At 39.2% G+C, this 17,183-nt stretch overlaps 1 protein-coding gene across 1 annotated transcript in view; it reads left to right on the forward strand.

Annotated features, from left to right (window-relative positions):
- Positions 1-17,183, forward strand: part of ZDHHC2 (zinc finger DHHC-type palmitoyltransferase 2) — a 77,065-nt gene that overhangs the window by 22,840 nt on the left and 37,042 nt on the right. The window contains exons 2-5 of the mRNA XM_014594970.3: positions 1,552-1,578; positions 10,252-10,346; positions 13,462-13,582; positions 14,732-14,801. Coding sequence (XP_014450456.2) covers positions 1,552-1,578; positions 10,252-10,346; positions 13,462-13,582; positions 14,732-14,801 — 313 coding nt within the window. The remainder of the gene's footprint in view (positions 1-1,551; positions 1,579-10,251; positions 10,347-13,461; positions 13,583-14,731; positions 14,802-17,183) is intronic.

Below are 17,183 nucleotides of genomic sequence, written 5' to 3' on the forward strand. Positions count from 1 at the left end.
AGGGGCGGCTTCATAGGGAAGGCCCCAGAGAGGGGCGACATTACAGGGAAGGCCCCAAGGGGGCTCGGGGAGCCCAGGAGGGGGGCAGCACAACAGAGAAGGCCCAAGAGATGGGCATGAATATAGACAGAGAGTCAGACCAACGTCTATCCCATCTGCGAGGCTTGGGGCGTGGTATCAGGAGTGGTTGGAGCCACGCGTAGCCCATAAGGCTAGGGTGCCTGGGACGCACGCACCCATCATACAGGGAGACCCCCGTTGAGTCCGGGAAAGCACGGGGACAGAGGTCCCAACTAACCGTGCCCAAGGAGACGTGAGGCAGCCTCCCAACTTTACCTAAACATCAAAGACGTGGCGGGCGAGATATAGAGGGTGCCCTTGGGCCAACTTGGCACGGAGAGGGGGCCTTAAGGAGATCACGGCCCTCCTGCAGGACCCCGCCGTGACAGTAACATAAGACACGTATGTGGTATATCTAGTATCTTGAAAGAATTCTGTTCCATCATTTTGCTAATGTTGAAAGAACGGCTGTGTATAGTCACGTCAACAGAAAGTTCAGCATTGCTGATGAAACTTTTTGTGCTGAAAACTGGTTTCAATATTCACATCAGTTTCCTCAATGTTGATATCAGTTGCATCTGTTTCTGCATTGATAGTTTCTCACTCCATGATATAGTATGATACTGAGTTAAACAAAATGAGATTTAAGTGGCTACTTTTATTTATGTGAATATATTAACAAAGTACTGTTCTCTCAGGGAGGTATCTCAGTATGATTCCTGTTCTGGCAGAGTTTTATATACATTAGTATATTTTTAAATATATACATTTCAAAGACCCACATCATAACACTGAGTTGCCTTTTGAGAGTGACCAAAAATAGACAACGGAGATAATCATTTAAATAAAGAAAAGTTACTTAACCTTTCAGTAAATGTGGTTGTATTTATTGTGTTGCCTGCATGTACTCTAGAACATGCTTGCCTTTTTTTTTTGCCCTTAAAAATACAAATTTTGATTTGGTAAAGGAACTAAATAATGTCTGGCCCCACTTTGTCATTTTATTTCTGTGGGTTTTAGAGCGCAGCCACAGGCCAATGGACCCTGCAGGCCAAAAAGAAAATAAAAATTTGCTCTATGCACATGGACACGCCTTGCAGTAGTGGAATGTATCTGTAGATACCAAATCTTAAAGAACTATGATTACTTGACATAAATTACTTCTCCTTGAAGAAAGAGGTTGAAGTACTAGAATGTTGAAATCATTTGTGCAATTATGCCTAATAAAGAGAAAGAGCATGGTATATTGGAGTACTCATGTGAATGGGACTCAAACATTTGGCATTGTTCATTTTATTCCTCACAGAAAATCAACAATATAAACACATTTTATTAAAATCTTGGTTTAGTGATCAAGCTTAAAGTTTTGATGTTTGTTTTCTTTGATTGCGATGGTAGGAAACTAAAGTTTAGAATATTTTAAGTACTTTATCTGCTTTCAAATATTAGAACATCATTTGTTTCATTTGATTTTTCTTTTCTTTATTTCAGTGACAATGACGAATATTGGAGAAAAAGGTAAGAGGTGTTTTTTTTTTTTAATAGGCTTGTTTTAAGTGGAATTCTTAGATCAGATTACTATAATATACATTCTATTTGTAATAAATCTGATACATAGTTTTAAATAAAAGGAGGTCATCATATCTTGCTTCATTAAATGACCTGATTATAAGAGTGTTTGTTTGTTTTTCACAGATCAAATATTTTCTGAAAAATAAGGAGATTGGTCTTTTTATTAGCTCTCTGAACCATTTATCTTTTTAATTTTCTTGAGACTTCTGTATACACACTGTCTTCTTTTAGGCCTTTTGGAATATAGTACTTTTTAAATATGAGTTTTGGTGGAAAGATAAAAAATGGCAGAGTATTGAAGCCTGAAGCCATCTAACTAGCAGTAGCAATGAAAGCTTCTCCACTGGGCTAAGTACAGACAGTCAAAAAGCCCAAGGCTGAATTGATTCAGTCTTTGCAGGTTAGTTTAAGCTGCACAGATTAAATTGAAACAGAAGTGATCAAACATTTACCTTTGAGTCAGGAAATGCAGCCACATGCCTGCAGTGGCTCAGGCCAGAAGCCAGGGGGGTGCTATAGCATGGCTCTCTGGCTGTGTGTTTACTACTTCTTCCTGCTGCCCTCAAGGTCTCTAGGATTTGCAGTCCAGAATTACATCAGCAGGACTCTTCAGGGTTGCTCATCACTTCCTCTTTCTGCTTCCAAGTGCCTCTGAGATTTGTAGTCCACAGTTGCAGCCAGCAGTAAATTTGAGTGGGGGAAGGGGCATTTAGTCCCCCTCCATGGCCCCAGGCCCCATCTGGGGTTTGCCTAGGGGGAGCAACCCCTCCCTAGACTGGGCTGCATCCTCAGCTGGGCTTGCCTCCCCCCAACCTCCTTGTCATCCAGCCCTCACTGCTCCAGCTAGTGATTGGAGGGACAGGGCCAGCCCTGCTCTCTGGAGCAGACAGCACAGCCCAGCCCAGCCCAGCCAAGGGCTGCAAGGCATGCTGGGGGACCGATTTAACTTGAACAGGGAAGGGGTCTAGAACAGAAGTTTCATGAACTTGTTTGACCCAAATCAGTTAAATCTGATACTACATTCAATCAGGTTCATCTTAAACCAGGTTCAGCCATTTTGAGCACTGAGCTTCTGTTCTGTTACAGGTTTAAACCAGTTTCTGATCACTTAAACCAGTTTATGTGTAATTTCTGTCCCTAGCCCTAGTGACTGACCAAAAAGGTCTATTTATATTGAGTAAGAATAATTTATCTGCTCCCATTTAATCATTGGCCAATATAGATGCAGTTCAAATGTGTAGCCTTTTATGTGGACATCCATTTCAGAGATTTACGTTGTTTCAGTAAGATTGCCAGGCTTCCATGAAATTGGACTTCAGATGCCTAATACTTTTGATATAGAAGCTGGAAATGAAATTAAGAAGTGGATGGGCAAAGATTGTGGAACTTGGATTAAATATAATTTTCTTCTATGGGAAACTAATATTTTGACTTCACCTTGTGTTCCAAAGTACATGTTTTGCAAAAACAAACATTTCAGAAGTTCAAGTTTAGAAATATCAAAATTGTATCAACTTAAACTGATTTGTTGAAACAATTTTTTTCATTTCAAATTTATAGTTGGGAACAACCTAATATTAGGATATCTGTTCAAAAAAAATATCTATTACAGTTCTCCCAACTGGAATAATTGAAACACTTTTGGCAACATTAACATTTTTTTTCAGCAAAACTCCCTTTTCTGACTGAAACTTTTCAACCACAAATTTTCCCCAAGCATAATAGTAACACTATTTGCTTATCATCAGCTTGATTTGAATTAGATATTGGGATTCACAAGTTTAGGGAGGAGAAAAAAGCTTGTAATAAATAACTGAACATGCTTCTTTCCAACTTTTCAGAAAAAAAGACTGAGTGCAAGCAAAAATTCAGCCAGAAGGATTCTGTTGGAGATATAAACCTTTTGAAAATACAATAAAAATGCCTGCTCAGCCATCAATGGAGTTGCTACCTCCAGGTTCTAATACTTTGAAGTTTGTTAAAACAGAATCTGGGAAGGCAAGCAAGGCAGCACAGGGATGTAAAAGGTTTTTTGGTTTTTTTTTCTTTTAAAGTCTTTTTTCAGGGGCTGCCTGCACCTGTGTAACTTCAGCAGTTTTGTGTATTGCACATTCACAGCCCTTACTGAGGGGAATGTGTTTTGTCAATTCAGAAATAATTGATTAGAAAATAATCCAATTTTATGCAGGTCATGATTTTCTCTAAATTATTTTCTGATAATGTATAAGCTTAAGCAGATCTGCTGTTCTCCACACATGGTTTGTAATGTTCCCCACACATGGTTGACATATTATAAACATGTCAGGGAATTTTCCTGCCCTTCCAGGCAAAGAGACCAGATGACAGCCAAAATTTTAATTTATATAGGCCAGGGGTTGTCAAACTTTTGTAGGAGCGGTCTATCAAAATATGTATATAGCTAATAACTTATTGGTGACAGTAACTCCCCTGCCTCCCATACTGCAGCCCCAACTTTGTGTGTGTAGCCATGCCTATACTTAAGAGTGTTTAAACACTTCATGTTAAAAGTTTCTGTTGGTGATAACTTTAACAAACCTTAACAATCCAGGGAGAAATTTCCAATGCTGGCTCTCTTTTTCAAGCTGAGTATTTTTGGAAAGTTTCAGCAAAAAAGGTTCAACTCTTTCCATCAGTGCCATTAGAAAAAAAAATTCTGCCCATATTAAAACATTTTTATGAATGTTTTGTTAATAACTGCAGCACCTCTGTGCATTGGAGCAAGGGCTTTACATTTTGGCAGGTGGATTGCCTTTGTTTCAGGGATATACCTTTTGCTATTTATATGAGAAACTAAGAAAATATGGACAAGTTACAGCTGAGAGAAGGGGACAAGAGTAGAAGAGGCTAGGGTGAGGGGACTAAGGGCAGAATGGCACAAAACACTCTCCAAAGCCTAAAGTGAAAGCCAAGATGCCTGAGTTTCATTATTTTTTCCATTGTCAGCATTTGCTTCATCTCCCTCTATTTCTGGTCATGTAGAAGTGGTATTAGATACCCTGTTAGCTTAAGTATCAGAGGTCTGTGTGAAGGATCTAAAGGTTCCAACCACATAGCTATGAATAGATTGATTAAACCCCATTAAAAATGTTATGGTTGCAAGAGTCAAGTGCTCAAAGTTTAAGACTAGCCAGAATAAAGGTTGACAGTGAAAAGTTAATTCAGTGCACTTATGCATATGCATTACAATATAGACCCAATTATATGATCGTATGCTTCCTCCTCCCTCCCTCCCCTCCTCCCACCCCAATTGGAACCCATGTCATTTGCTGAAAAGGGTGGAATCTGTTTGGGGAGTAAATTGAGGCTGTCGGTCTAGTTTAACACAGAATTGGAAAGGTGCATAATCAAAGAGGTGGCGGGGGATTGCAGGACACAGGAAAAGTCTCATAGTTAAGGCAGTTGAATGCTGTTTTGGAAAACTGAATTCTGTTCCTGCTTTCATCCTGGGATAAACAGGACAACCTGAGTTCATGTGCAACTCTGGGTATGTCATTTGAACCCAACTTCTTACTTCAGGTTAATAATTGTATTTCTTACTTTCTGGGAGCCCAGCCTGAGATTTGTAGAAATGGTGAACACTCACAATTGCAGTTGGAGTCTGAGAGAGACCTGCTTTGAAAATATAAAAAGCTTTATAATGTGAGGCACTCTGCAAAAGCAGGGCCTAAGTATCTCAAATTGAGCACTCACAATTTGTAGACTCTTCTGAACTTTTCCTTTTCCCTTCACTTGCCTCTTTAAAATGGAAATGATGTCATTACCTCATCACATTGGAATGTTTATAATGATAAATTAATGTTAGGGAAGCACTCGGATGCTACTGTGATAAGCACCATAGAAAACCCCATGAGAAAATTAATGGAATATGAAAAGAATGCAGTAAGTAAGATGTATGGTCACCCACTGTTCAGGGAAGATAAAAGAAAATATTGAGTGGCTACTGTATAGGCGATTACAATCTATTTGTTGCCATGAATGAAGCAGTGGTTTTATGAGGGAAAGAAGTGTGTGCAGTCATGTATGCGAATGGGTGGATCTGGGACATTGAAAAGGGGAATGCAGATGGTGTAGGACATCATTATGTATAACAACACATTTTTCTCAATTAAAAAAATAATTACAAGCTTTACTAATAAGCTAGGGACTCAGGAGCTGTATTATTCAATTAAAGATTGTATGGCTCTGTTGTATGGGGCTATGCTGCCAGTAATAATGTAGACATACCTCAGAATAAGTTTCTCAGGACTCTTTTGGGTCTTCCTCCTTCAACTCCCACATCCTTCTTGAGATTAGAGATGGGATTAGATTCCATTTTAACTAATATTATTAGACTGGCAGGAATCTGGTTTAAAATCCTGCCTCTTCTACTGTCTCACTTGCTCAAATTGTGCTATATAGAAGACATCAATAATCCCCCTTCTCTTCAATCTCCCTGGCTAGCTTTTCTCTCCTTCACTTTTGCATTTTCTGGGATGGGATGCTATATCAAAGACAATGAAAAACTCTTCTCCCCCATAGAAAAGGTCCAGGTTCTCCAGAGGTTCCAAGACTGAAGCCAAACCAAACATACTTTTATTGGAATGTGCATGAGCTTGCTATATCATGTTGCTTATGAAAACACAGTAAACAATAATCAGAAGATGTTGTTTCATTAGTCCCATAATCATTAGAATTGAATATACATCTCTTTTAGACTCATAAAACAAAATCTAGCCTTCTTGAGCATCTTGACATTGCGTCTAATGCTTTGCTAAAAGTTATTTCCATACCTGAGTTAATATTTTTAGCTAGAATTAAAAACTAGGCCTGTGCGAATAAGAAAGTATTCAATTCAGATTCAGATTTGGCTGATTCAGAGGACAGTGATTCAATTCGGTGATTCAAACTACTGTCCCCATTCGATTTGGCCGAATCGGAATCAGAGATTCAGCGCTGATTTGGAGATTTGGATTGGCTGGGGAGAGGCACGTACAGTCGGGCAGCTGCAGGTTCTCCTGTGGCTCCTCTGGCTGTGCCTGCCTCTCCCTGGGTAGGGAGAGCCGTGGGAGAAGCCCCCATGGCTGCCCTGCCCAGCCCGATCCCACACCTGGCCCCAGCCTCCCTGCACTTAAAAAACAAAACAAAACAAAAAAAGCCCCACACTCACCAATTGCAGCAGTGGCAATCAGCGCCTCTGAGGGCTCATGGCAGAGCCCCCCCACATAGCAGGTGGCATCAGGGATCACCTCACTCCCTCTCCCGTATGGCACCCGTGCGGCAGCTGCAACACAGGTGCCAAGCAGAGGGACGATCCCCGCTACCTGTCACTGTGCTGCGCGAGGGGGCTCTGCCACGAGCCCGCAGAGGCCCTTATGCCTGCTGCTGCAGCTGGTGAGTGCGGGGCTTTTATTTGTTTGTTTGTTTGTTTTATTTTTTTAAGTGCCAGGAGGCTGGGCTGGGTGGGGCATGAGGTTGGGCAGGGCAGCCATGGGGGTTTGTCCCACCTAGGGGGAGGCAGGCGCAGCCAGAGGAGCTGCAGTTGCCCAACTGTGCTTGCCTCTCCCCGGCTGATCCGAATCTCTCTGAATTTTGTCCAAATCGATTCAGAGGCTTCAGATGCAATTCAGACCTTTTAGTGAGTCTCCCAATTCGATTCGGAGATTTGGCCGTCAAATCGGGCTGAATCTCCTTCAAATTGAATCATCGACCAAAGCTTCACACAGCCCTATTAAAAAGCAATCTGCTGGGCTGTGAAATGGGAGCGATGCTATTAGGACAGTGTTTCCCAACCAGTGTGCCATGGCACAGAAGTGTGTCATCAGAAATGAACAGGTGTGCCACAGAATTTTGCCATGGCACTGAGCTACAATAGGTATGAGAATGGGAAATGGCCTAACAGGTGTGCTGCAGAAAATTTTCATTAATGTAAGTATGCCTTGGGCTGGAAAAGGTTGGGAAACACTGTACTAGAAGCAGCTAATGGACAACAGAATTGCAGAAGAGAGGATAGCTTTATTATTAAAACATCAAGACTATAAAAAAAGGAGAGAAGGTCACTAGCAGCCATGGATTGAAGAGTTTAGGAGGAGTCTGGTGAATCATAATGAGCTAGGAAGTCAATTGACTCCCTCACTGCTGCCTGAATAGAAGTACTACCACCACTGCTAGGCAGTAGGTTTTAAACTTTGGGTAGACCAGGAATTAAAAAGGTTGTGACTCCACCACTGAAGGCCCTTGGATCTGCCTGTTTGAGTAATTTATGACAACATCGTACTGCATATGCTTAACAGGGGTTACTTAAAGTTGCACAGCAGCCTTCAATTTTGTTACCACCTACATTTTCAATGCTTGTTTTTTCTATTCTAGTAATCTCTTAATTTTTTTTTTGTATTAGTGTAATTCTAGCTTGGTATGTGCCATTTAGTAAATGCCAGAAGAGTCCTATTTTATTCATCTTTCTGGGCTATCTAATAGAGAGTATATAATTAGGCAAGACTGCAAATTGAATGTTATTACTTTATAGGAATGTAGCTTTTCTAGTTGATCACTGAATAAGAGTGAACAATTTGTTTTGTTGCAAAAAGGCTAATAGTATAATGGGGTGTACTAATAGGAGTGTCCCTTGGAAGTGAAAGGAAGTGATTCTTTTACTGTATTCAGCTCTGATGAGGCCTCTTCTGGAGGACTGTGTCCAGTTTTGGGCAGTGTGCTTCCAGACCAGTGTGAACAAATTAGAGTCCAGTGTAGAGCAACAAAAATGATTAGTAGTCTAAGAAACATGACACACAAAGTTTGAAGAAACTGTGTTTATTTAGTTTGGAGAAGAGAAGACTGAGGCAGGATTTGATAAGCCTTCAGATACCTGAGATTTCTTCTGTAAAGTGGATGGTGATAGACTTGTCTTTGTGGCTGCAGGGGACAGGATAAGAAATATTGTTCTTAAATTGCTACAAAGGGAAATTTGTTAGATATTAAATTATTTGATTATGTTGGACATTTGTACATACCTAGCAAGGTTGTGATATTTTCCATCCTTGGAAGTTTTTTAAGAGCAGGTTAAACAAATAATTGAATGGAATGGTTTAGCTTGAAATGATCCTACCTTTAGCAGGGAGCTGAATTGGATGACCTCCTCAATTCCCTCCCAGCCCTATTTTTCCTGTGATTCTATTCTGGGATCCCCCAGGATCATGCAGATCTAACAGTTATAGCATAATAGCTGTTTGTGTGCTCCTGAGCAGCAGCAGCTCCTCCTCCCTTTTTATGTTGCCTGCAAATGTGCATTTATCTATACTCTGAAGTGGCATGAAGAAGAGCAGTTTGAATGTTCCTAGTTAATTTAATTAATTCTTAATTGATCTGCAATTTCACATGTATTATGTTACAATAAACCCCTTTCTAACTACCTTTTGACGACATTTATTTGTCGTGTCATCTTCAGTCTTGAATTAATATAGTGTGAATTAAGATGTGTGTTTTGATCATTGGACTTCCCCAGTGTTCCTCCTACTAGTTCATTGCTATAGCACTACTCACTTGGCTCAGTGAGGTTTGAAATACTGTATTAACTCTTGTACCACATGCATCTTTTCCCCAAAAATCAGCCCCCCCCAAACATTGCAGTACGTGTCTTAAGTAAGAAGCTGATTTTTCTGCTTTGATTCCTGCTCTCAGCAACAATGACATTTCTGTTTAGGCAGCTGAGAAAATCCACTGACTTACGGCTAATTGTTCTTCACTCCATAAATGCTAAGGGTTTGACAATTTGGAGAACAGATCTATTGCTTAAGGCAACCACAGGTTGATTTATCTACTTAGTGCAGTTTTTTTCAAATGTATCAGAAATGTGGTTTGCTTATATGTACCCCTGAACAGTTCCACATCCTTTGCCTTCTTTCTGACTTCAAACTAACATGGTTAACTACCTCTTTGTTTCCTGTACATCTACCTCACATGTGGCCACATTGCTTGCTGTGGGCATAGTAGTTAGGATTTGTCCTTAATTGTAGTGATGTATTCTGTACATTAGGACAAGAGATGCCAAAGATACTGACAGTGTGGGACATAACAGTGTGTGATGGCAAATTATAAGGATTTACCATCCTTTAAGACAAAATAAGCATAAACAAATAAGTAGGATATATTAAGAATAACAATCGAATCCAATGCATATATACATGTACAGTATGTTAAAATGATTTACAAGCTCATGAAGCAAAATGTAGATGACTTGATTTCTCCTTTTTCTGTCTTGCAGCCATTATACATCTCTTATTGGGAGGGAACTGAATGGGAGGGAAAGAACAAACAGCTAAGAAATATGTGCTAGCTACAAGTTTACCCAGGAATATACTGAAACCTTTTCTCTTTGGTTGTTTTTTCACTATCCCAATTCATCTCAACATTTATCATTTGAATCATATTAACATTTTTCAGCAATAAGTTTGTATATTTTTTGAAGGTTTTAGTACATCTTAAGTACTATATGCTATAAATTAACCTCTGTGTTAGAGCATCTGTAGGGTTGTGATGCTTATACATATTTTGCATTCATAATGAGACTAAATGTTATGGCTCTCTTTGCTATAATGTATTAATTATATTCATCTTTTATCTTAGTTGTGTGCTTGATTGCATACCACATATTTGTCATGCTGTTTGTCTGGTCTTACTGGAAAACAATCTTCACATTACCAATGAATCCCTCAAAAGAAGTAAGTTAAGATTTGGGATAAATTAAATCTTTTGTTTTTTATTAATGCAGTTGCACATGTTGTAAGTCATTGCTTCTCAACCTTTAGAATTCAAGGCACTGCTCAGTTACTTCCCTGAATTTGATGGTACCCCATTTGAGAACCATTGTAAAGTCTCACCTTTACCAAATTTATAGCCAGGCTCTTGCCACCAGGTAGAACTGCCCTGCATATCTCTGTGTCTAAGGGAAGCACATGAGGACAGATGAAAAGTGGCTTGGTGGGAGCAGTCACTCTTGCCTGTATTACTCTGTTCCCCTCCTTTCCATGCTCCACTTTGCTCTCCTCCTCCATTGCTTGGCAGTATGTAAATAGGAAATGCAGATTTTACAGAAGCCAAATGTGACTGTGCCCTAAACCTAAAGAGTCCCCCTGTGAGCTACTGCCTGCATTTCCCATTTACGAACTGCCAACCAATATGGGAGAGGAGCAGAGCTGGGAAGGGAAAAGAGCAAAACCAAATGCAGGCAGGAGCATCTGCTCCTACTACATCTTGTTCCCAGTCTGTCCCCACATGCCCCTCTTGAAAACAGAGCGCATATAATCAAGTTTAGTCAGTCGTTGCAGAATGAGTGAAGGCTGACCTCTAATGTGGAAAGAGACTAATCATCTGTAGAATACTATTTTTAAATTCTGAGGTTGCCAGTTTCTTTTGAGAGTTTAGTAAGCTTAGATTAGACTGTAAATTCAGTAGTAGGAAACTCTTAATAATTGTTTTAATTGATTTGTTTCTACCTATCTTGTACCATATAAGTATAGAGGAACTGGTTAAGTATGAAGTTGACTTTGAGTATATAAAGATGGAGCAGATGGCTAGATTCAGCCTTATATGGTCTAAAGAAAATGTTTTTAATTTTGCTGCCAAGGTTCACCTGTAACTGGCATGTGTATAGCTTAGCCAGCATATTGAATGTAGCGTATTGGTAAAGTCATGAGACTTGAAAATGTGAATAAATAATCGTCACTGTTGAACAGAATTCAACAAATTCTTCTGTAGTATTTGGCACGCAAGGGTAAAAAAACAACAACCTCCCCCCCCCCCCCCTCAAACTCTGGCACCCACTCCCATTTTCCTTTTTTCTATCCAGTCCCCCCCATTCCGCCTTACCTCAGCAGGTGTTCACTATCTAACAAAACAAAATAGAGTGCCCATGCCTGAATAGCCTGAATAATGTAGGATGAATGTAGAGATGTATGTTGTCTCTGCTCCTAGTCCTCAGATAGCCACAGCTCCCATGCTGCTTCTGTCATGGACCCACCTGGTTCCTGTTCAGCTTCAGCTTCAAGTATCATCAGCTTCAAGATAATGACATGAGTTATACAGGGAGAAACTGAGAGGGCACTATCAAATACAGTATAAATATTATGCACAGGGTCTTTGTGACCTTGATTAAGGCTATTTGATATTTTTTCTCTTTGTTAACCATTCTTCCCCACACAGGCACAATGAACATTTTATGGAAAAGAGCTATTATTGTGAAAAGTATTGTGATTACGTGATTATAAGTCTTAAGCCTTTTTCAAAAAGTATAAACCTTTTCTTGTCTTAAACACAAGAACTATGTTATTGAATTGCTTATGGAAACTTAGCTTGTGGTATCCTTGCTTCAGATTTTGGGTTTCAGATGTTTTGCTTTAGGAAATATAAAATTTTTTGTAAATCATTAGTATACGAGAAATGTTACATTATTGCAGAAATGATTAAACAATAGTAGTATAGTCAGCAGTGTCTTTTCTGTAGGTTTATTTAGCGATCTTTAGAATTTTGGGGGGAGGAATATTGATTTTAAAAAAATCTATTTCAGTATTATTTATGCCAGAATATTTTTTAATTCGTTGCTCTTCTCAAGTCTTAGATCATGCATGATAGAAATAATTAGAGAAGAGAATTACTATAGACTCAAATTACTATAGACTGATTTCAATTAAAGAGGCTGAGAAAAGCCTGCTATTGAGCGCCAGAATGATAAATCTTTAATTATATCAAGGTTAGAAAGCAGCCCTACAATACTACTGAAGAGTTTAAAATTAATATTAAATGTAGCAAACTTGGGTATTAGGAAGCCATGTTTACTGTCAAAATATTCTCTTTGAACTATAGTGCCAACAACATTATGTAGTGACATTCTTGGTTAGCATTGCAGAAACAGATGCTGAAGGGAAGATCTACTGGTGCAACATTCCTTTAATTAATTAAAAGTAACTTAATCCTACAAATTACCATTAGTCTTCTGAGTTTAGATAGGTTTAGATAGGCAAGTAAGTTGAAAAAAGGATATACATATGTTTTCTCCAGAAGCTTGGGTTGTATGTGAGCCTGATAATGTCCTGAAGGTCAGTGAATTAAAGTTATTTTTTAGGTGTAGGTGGGACATTCCAAAGATAAGGAATCCTCGTGAGGGTGCTTGCTTTGTTTCCTATATTGGCAAGACTTTAAAAGCATTGTCGACAATAGCTGTGCCAGTGCTATATGGTGGGTAAAACGTTCTTTCAGTTTAGGCAGGTTCCAAGCTTTGTAGGTATAAATTCAATTTGGAAATGCATACTTAGTCAGTGAGGCATATAAAGCATTTATGTCATGCTGTCAGGAAGACACTGTTTAAAAAACTGGACTAAACCAGCCTCAGGTTCCAGGTTGATTTAAGATACTGCCCGAAGAAGGGAAGGACACTTCATAGGAATTTCATCTTGCAAGAATGAGCTTGATCAAATTCTGAATACAGATATGATTTTTGTTGTTGTTGTTATTTATCTTTCTTTTAAGTATTAGGGGAGGGGGAAAGGGAGGCAGTTCCTATTTTTCATAGGGGGAACAGTCAGTGTTAAACTGATACCTGACAGGATCAGGCCCTTTATTTAAATGAGTCATGTTTTTTATTTTTGTTTTCAGTTAAAAACACCAAAACCTAAATTCATGCCTCCTGGGTGAATACAGTAGATTTGGCACAGTATTTTACATGTATCACTACCTGACCGTAATTTAATTAATGTTTTGTCATGTGTTGTAAGGCGAGACAGTCTATAAAGGAGTAACTTATTAGTGCATTGCTAATTTAAAAAATGCATTATTTTCCAGTTCCATCTGTCTTATGCACACAAAGAACTGCTGGAGAGGGAGCCTAGAGGTGAAGTCCAGCAAGATGCATTAAGGAGAGCAGCCAAGGACCTTCCTATATATACCAGGACAATGTCTGGAGGTGACTATTGTTGGTGTTTGTGGTTCGTGTGGTCAAACAGTACATTACTGTCTGTAGAAAGTGAGGATTTTTGACAGTACCTTGGAAAAATGAATTGCCTGGTAGAGCTTAAAAGAATAAGGTTACCAAAGAATGATGCATTGCTATTATTTAGTGGAAGCATTTTGTTTAACATGTTCTCGATGCAGATTCTATTTACCTGGGAATGATTATGGTAATTACGTTTACAAGATGCTAAGAAATAACGGAAGATTAATTGATACCCAAATATTAGCTAGGGAAAGCTAACCATATTTTTTCACTAAGCATCCCTACAATTTATGACTAAAGACTGATTGAAAATGACTCACTAGTATTATTACAATCCTAAGTAACATTAAGAATGAATTTAAAAAGCAGTACTTTTAATAAGCTGATAGTTTGTAATGTTAACAAATACTGCAAGAGGGTGAAATACACTTTAAGGTTACCTAGCTTGGCCTTAATTTCTGAAAAGAGAAATATTTAATAGCATATTACATCTATAACACCTGTTATATATGCACCTAGGTGCTTCTGGTACAGAAATTTTAAAAAGACAGAAGACTAAATTGGAAGAAGGGGAAAAAACAATCCCAAGAAATAAAGGCACTTATTGCTTCCTTAATGACATTAGATTAAGATTTAAATGGCTTTCATCACCAAATCCTAAATAAAATCTTCTGGATATTTTGTTTCTTTTGGGGGGGTGGGGAAAGGGAGGAACCTAAAATGACCTCTGTATTGAATTTCTTTTTATAAGCATCAGTTAATTTATCATATACTGATCAAGTTGTATAGCCTTTCATTTCAGTTTTTAGGGTTTTTGCAATGCTGATTTCATGTTAAAAAAAACCTCAACTGAAAAGCTTCAAAATATTTAAAAAATGGCCCTTGGATTGTTTTTATTTTGTATGAAAAATTCAGAATGTTCTTGATTTCCAGTACTTAAATGACATATGAGAGGCACTAGCAGTTGCAACTCCCACTAAAGTAAAACTGAATCACTGTAGTGGGAGTTCAGGGATTTAATATTCTGACTGTAAATATTTACTTTTTGAGCACATGTATAATGTCAAAATATGTGCATAACAGTATGTTTAATCTAGTTTAAAACAATTTTCTTCTCAGCAATCAGATACTGTGACAGATGCCAACTTGTAAAGCCAGATCGCTGCCATCATTGTTCTGTGTGCGACAAGTAAGAAACATCTCTTTAAGCACCATTTATCACATTTGTTAAATATCTTACTAATGCAAAAGATGATAATTTCCCAAAATGCACCTGTTGACCAGTCTGGGAATAAAAAGCACACCTGGACATTTTATCATTTTTCTATGAATGCATTTATTACTAAATTGTTTAATTGGTGTTTCCTTTTAAAGACAATCTGAAAGGTATTTTAAAGGCTTGCTTCAGCATTTAGTTTTCTTTAGAAATATCAGAAATATTTATTCTCTTCTTTTGGACATCTGTTTGGATGATTCACACCCTGATCAGGATTTTTTTTATCACTTGATTGGATGATTAAGCTATTGAATTGTTAATAAAGAACCTGTGCCCTGAATATTTTAATTAAGTAGCTATAACAAAAACAAAATGGAAGAGATTTAAACAGTCTGAATGATGATCATTGCCTTCCTCAATTAATCATGTTTCACTTCCTTAGTATCTCTAAAAACAAAGCTTTTACTTTTTTAGCCAACTTTTGTCTTCCAGGTTGGATGTGGCTTAAATCTCTAATGTTAGCAAAAAGTGTGTGAATGTGCATGGGTGGGACAACTCAGGCCTACCTTTGACACCATGATTTATGTATTGGGTACATAAGCTTTTGGGAAGTTTAGACTGGAGATGCGTGTGTGGGCCTGTGCTGGTGGCCTAGGGCCAGGTTTGGCAGGGAACCAGGGCAGGGTGGCAGGAGCACAGAGCCTGGGCTGGCAGCTGGGCCAGCTCCACCACTCTCCCTGCTGGCAGCCTGGCATCGTGCAGTCTTGGGGTTGCTGGGACCGCACACCGCCAGGGGTCTCCACCTGCTGTGGGCCGTGTGCACCCCAAGGCCTTGCCGCCTGTTGCTGCCACTGGTGGAAGGGGAGGTGTGCAATGAGAGAGGGGGGCATGTGTGGAGGAGGCATGTTTGTAGGGGGGGTTCCACATGCACACCCCATCATACACATGTACTCACCCCCACCATACACATGCACCCACACCCCCTCACATACCCCAGCCATCCTCCCCCTACATACATCCCCCCACAAATCCCATACCCACCCCACCCCACATATCCACACAATACACACACCCCCATACCCACACCCCCCCACACCTATCTACCCCCACAAACCCCACATACTCATTCACACACACACCAACATCCCACATACACACATACCCACAGCCCCCCCACAAGCCCTTTACTTACCCCGCCATACCCTCCCCACCACAATATACAAAAGACGGACTTCATTTTAATCCATTATGCACTCACCATTATGTACACTACACAAGCACAAGTAAATCAGAACAAAAATATTTTTGACATCAGATTAATTTATATTCTAAAAATCAAACATACCTTGTTTTTTTTTCTGGTTCCAAGATGACAACCCCCCTTGTCAAAAGGAGTACTTCTGGGGGCAAGGGGAGGGACTTTTGGTGGCAAAGATCAGGGGTTAGTGGGCAGGACTCCTGGTTCCAAGATGGTGACCAGAGGGAAGGCACCTGTCAAGGGGTGGGGCTACCTTTGCAGCCCTCAACAGTTCACCAAAACTTGTTAAGTGGCCCGCCAGGCAAAATAATTGCCTGCCCTGACCTAACTGCATAATACATTGTTGATCCCAATTTGTTACCTATTACTTGCATTGAAACAAATGTTGGTCATTTGCATATTGATTAAACACATACACCACTGAAGTGCATAGTATTTTTCAGTCCCACTTTCTATTTTGTAAATTAATTGTATTTGTTAACTGGATGCCAACTTCTGTAACTGTGAATCTTGTGAACTGAACCAGAAACAGCAAAGGGGAAATAGTTGTCAAATATTCCTACTAGAAGCCTTGAAAATGTCAGGAGGTTGTCAGCTCACAGCTGGTGAATAGCCTCATTTTTGAGGCTTCTCATAGGAACCGTGTCATTATTTGAAGCCTGAAAATGAGGGAAGCTAGTCTATTTTGAAGCTGCTGCTGCTATAGCATTGACAGGACTATGTATTTAAGGAGTATAGATTTATTTAATTAAATCAGAGCAAATGTATAAATCCAGAAAAGTGCATAGACTTAAAAAGAGTAATACTGCATGGATTGACTGAAGAGACAACTCTGGAATGTATTTAGGCAACTAAAGAGGCAGATGGGTGCCCAGTGAGATTTTCAGAAGCACTAATCTCCAAACTCCCAGAAACAATTGTTCTGTAGTATGCATACTATGTATTATTTGAGCACATTAGGATGTGTTAGGAATGAGATTTGGTATTGAGAAAACTACGTAGCTGATTCTCGACTAAATTTTCTGTGTAATATAATTAGATATTTAAACAATAATAATGTTCATTTTAAACTGCCTCTTGTTTACTGTCTCCATTTT

This window comes from Alligator mississippiensis, chromosome 2 (genome assembly GCF_030867095.1).
Source record: "Alligator mississippiensis isolate rAllMis1 chromosome 2, rAllMis1, whole genome shotgun sequence".
In the NCBI taxonomy this organism is placed as follows: Eukaryota; Metazoa; Chordata; order Crocodylia; family Alligatoridae; genus Alligator; species Alligator mississippiensis.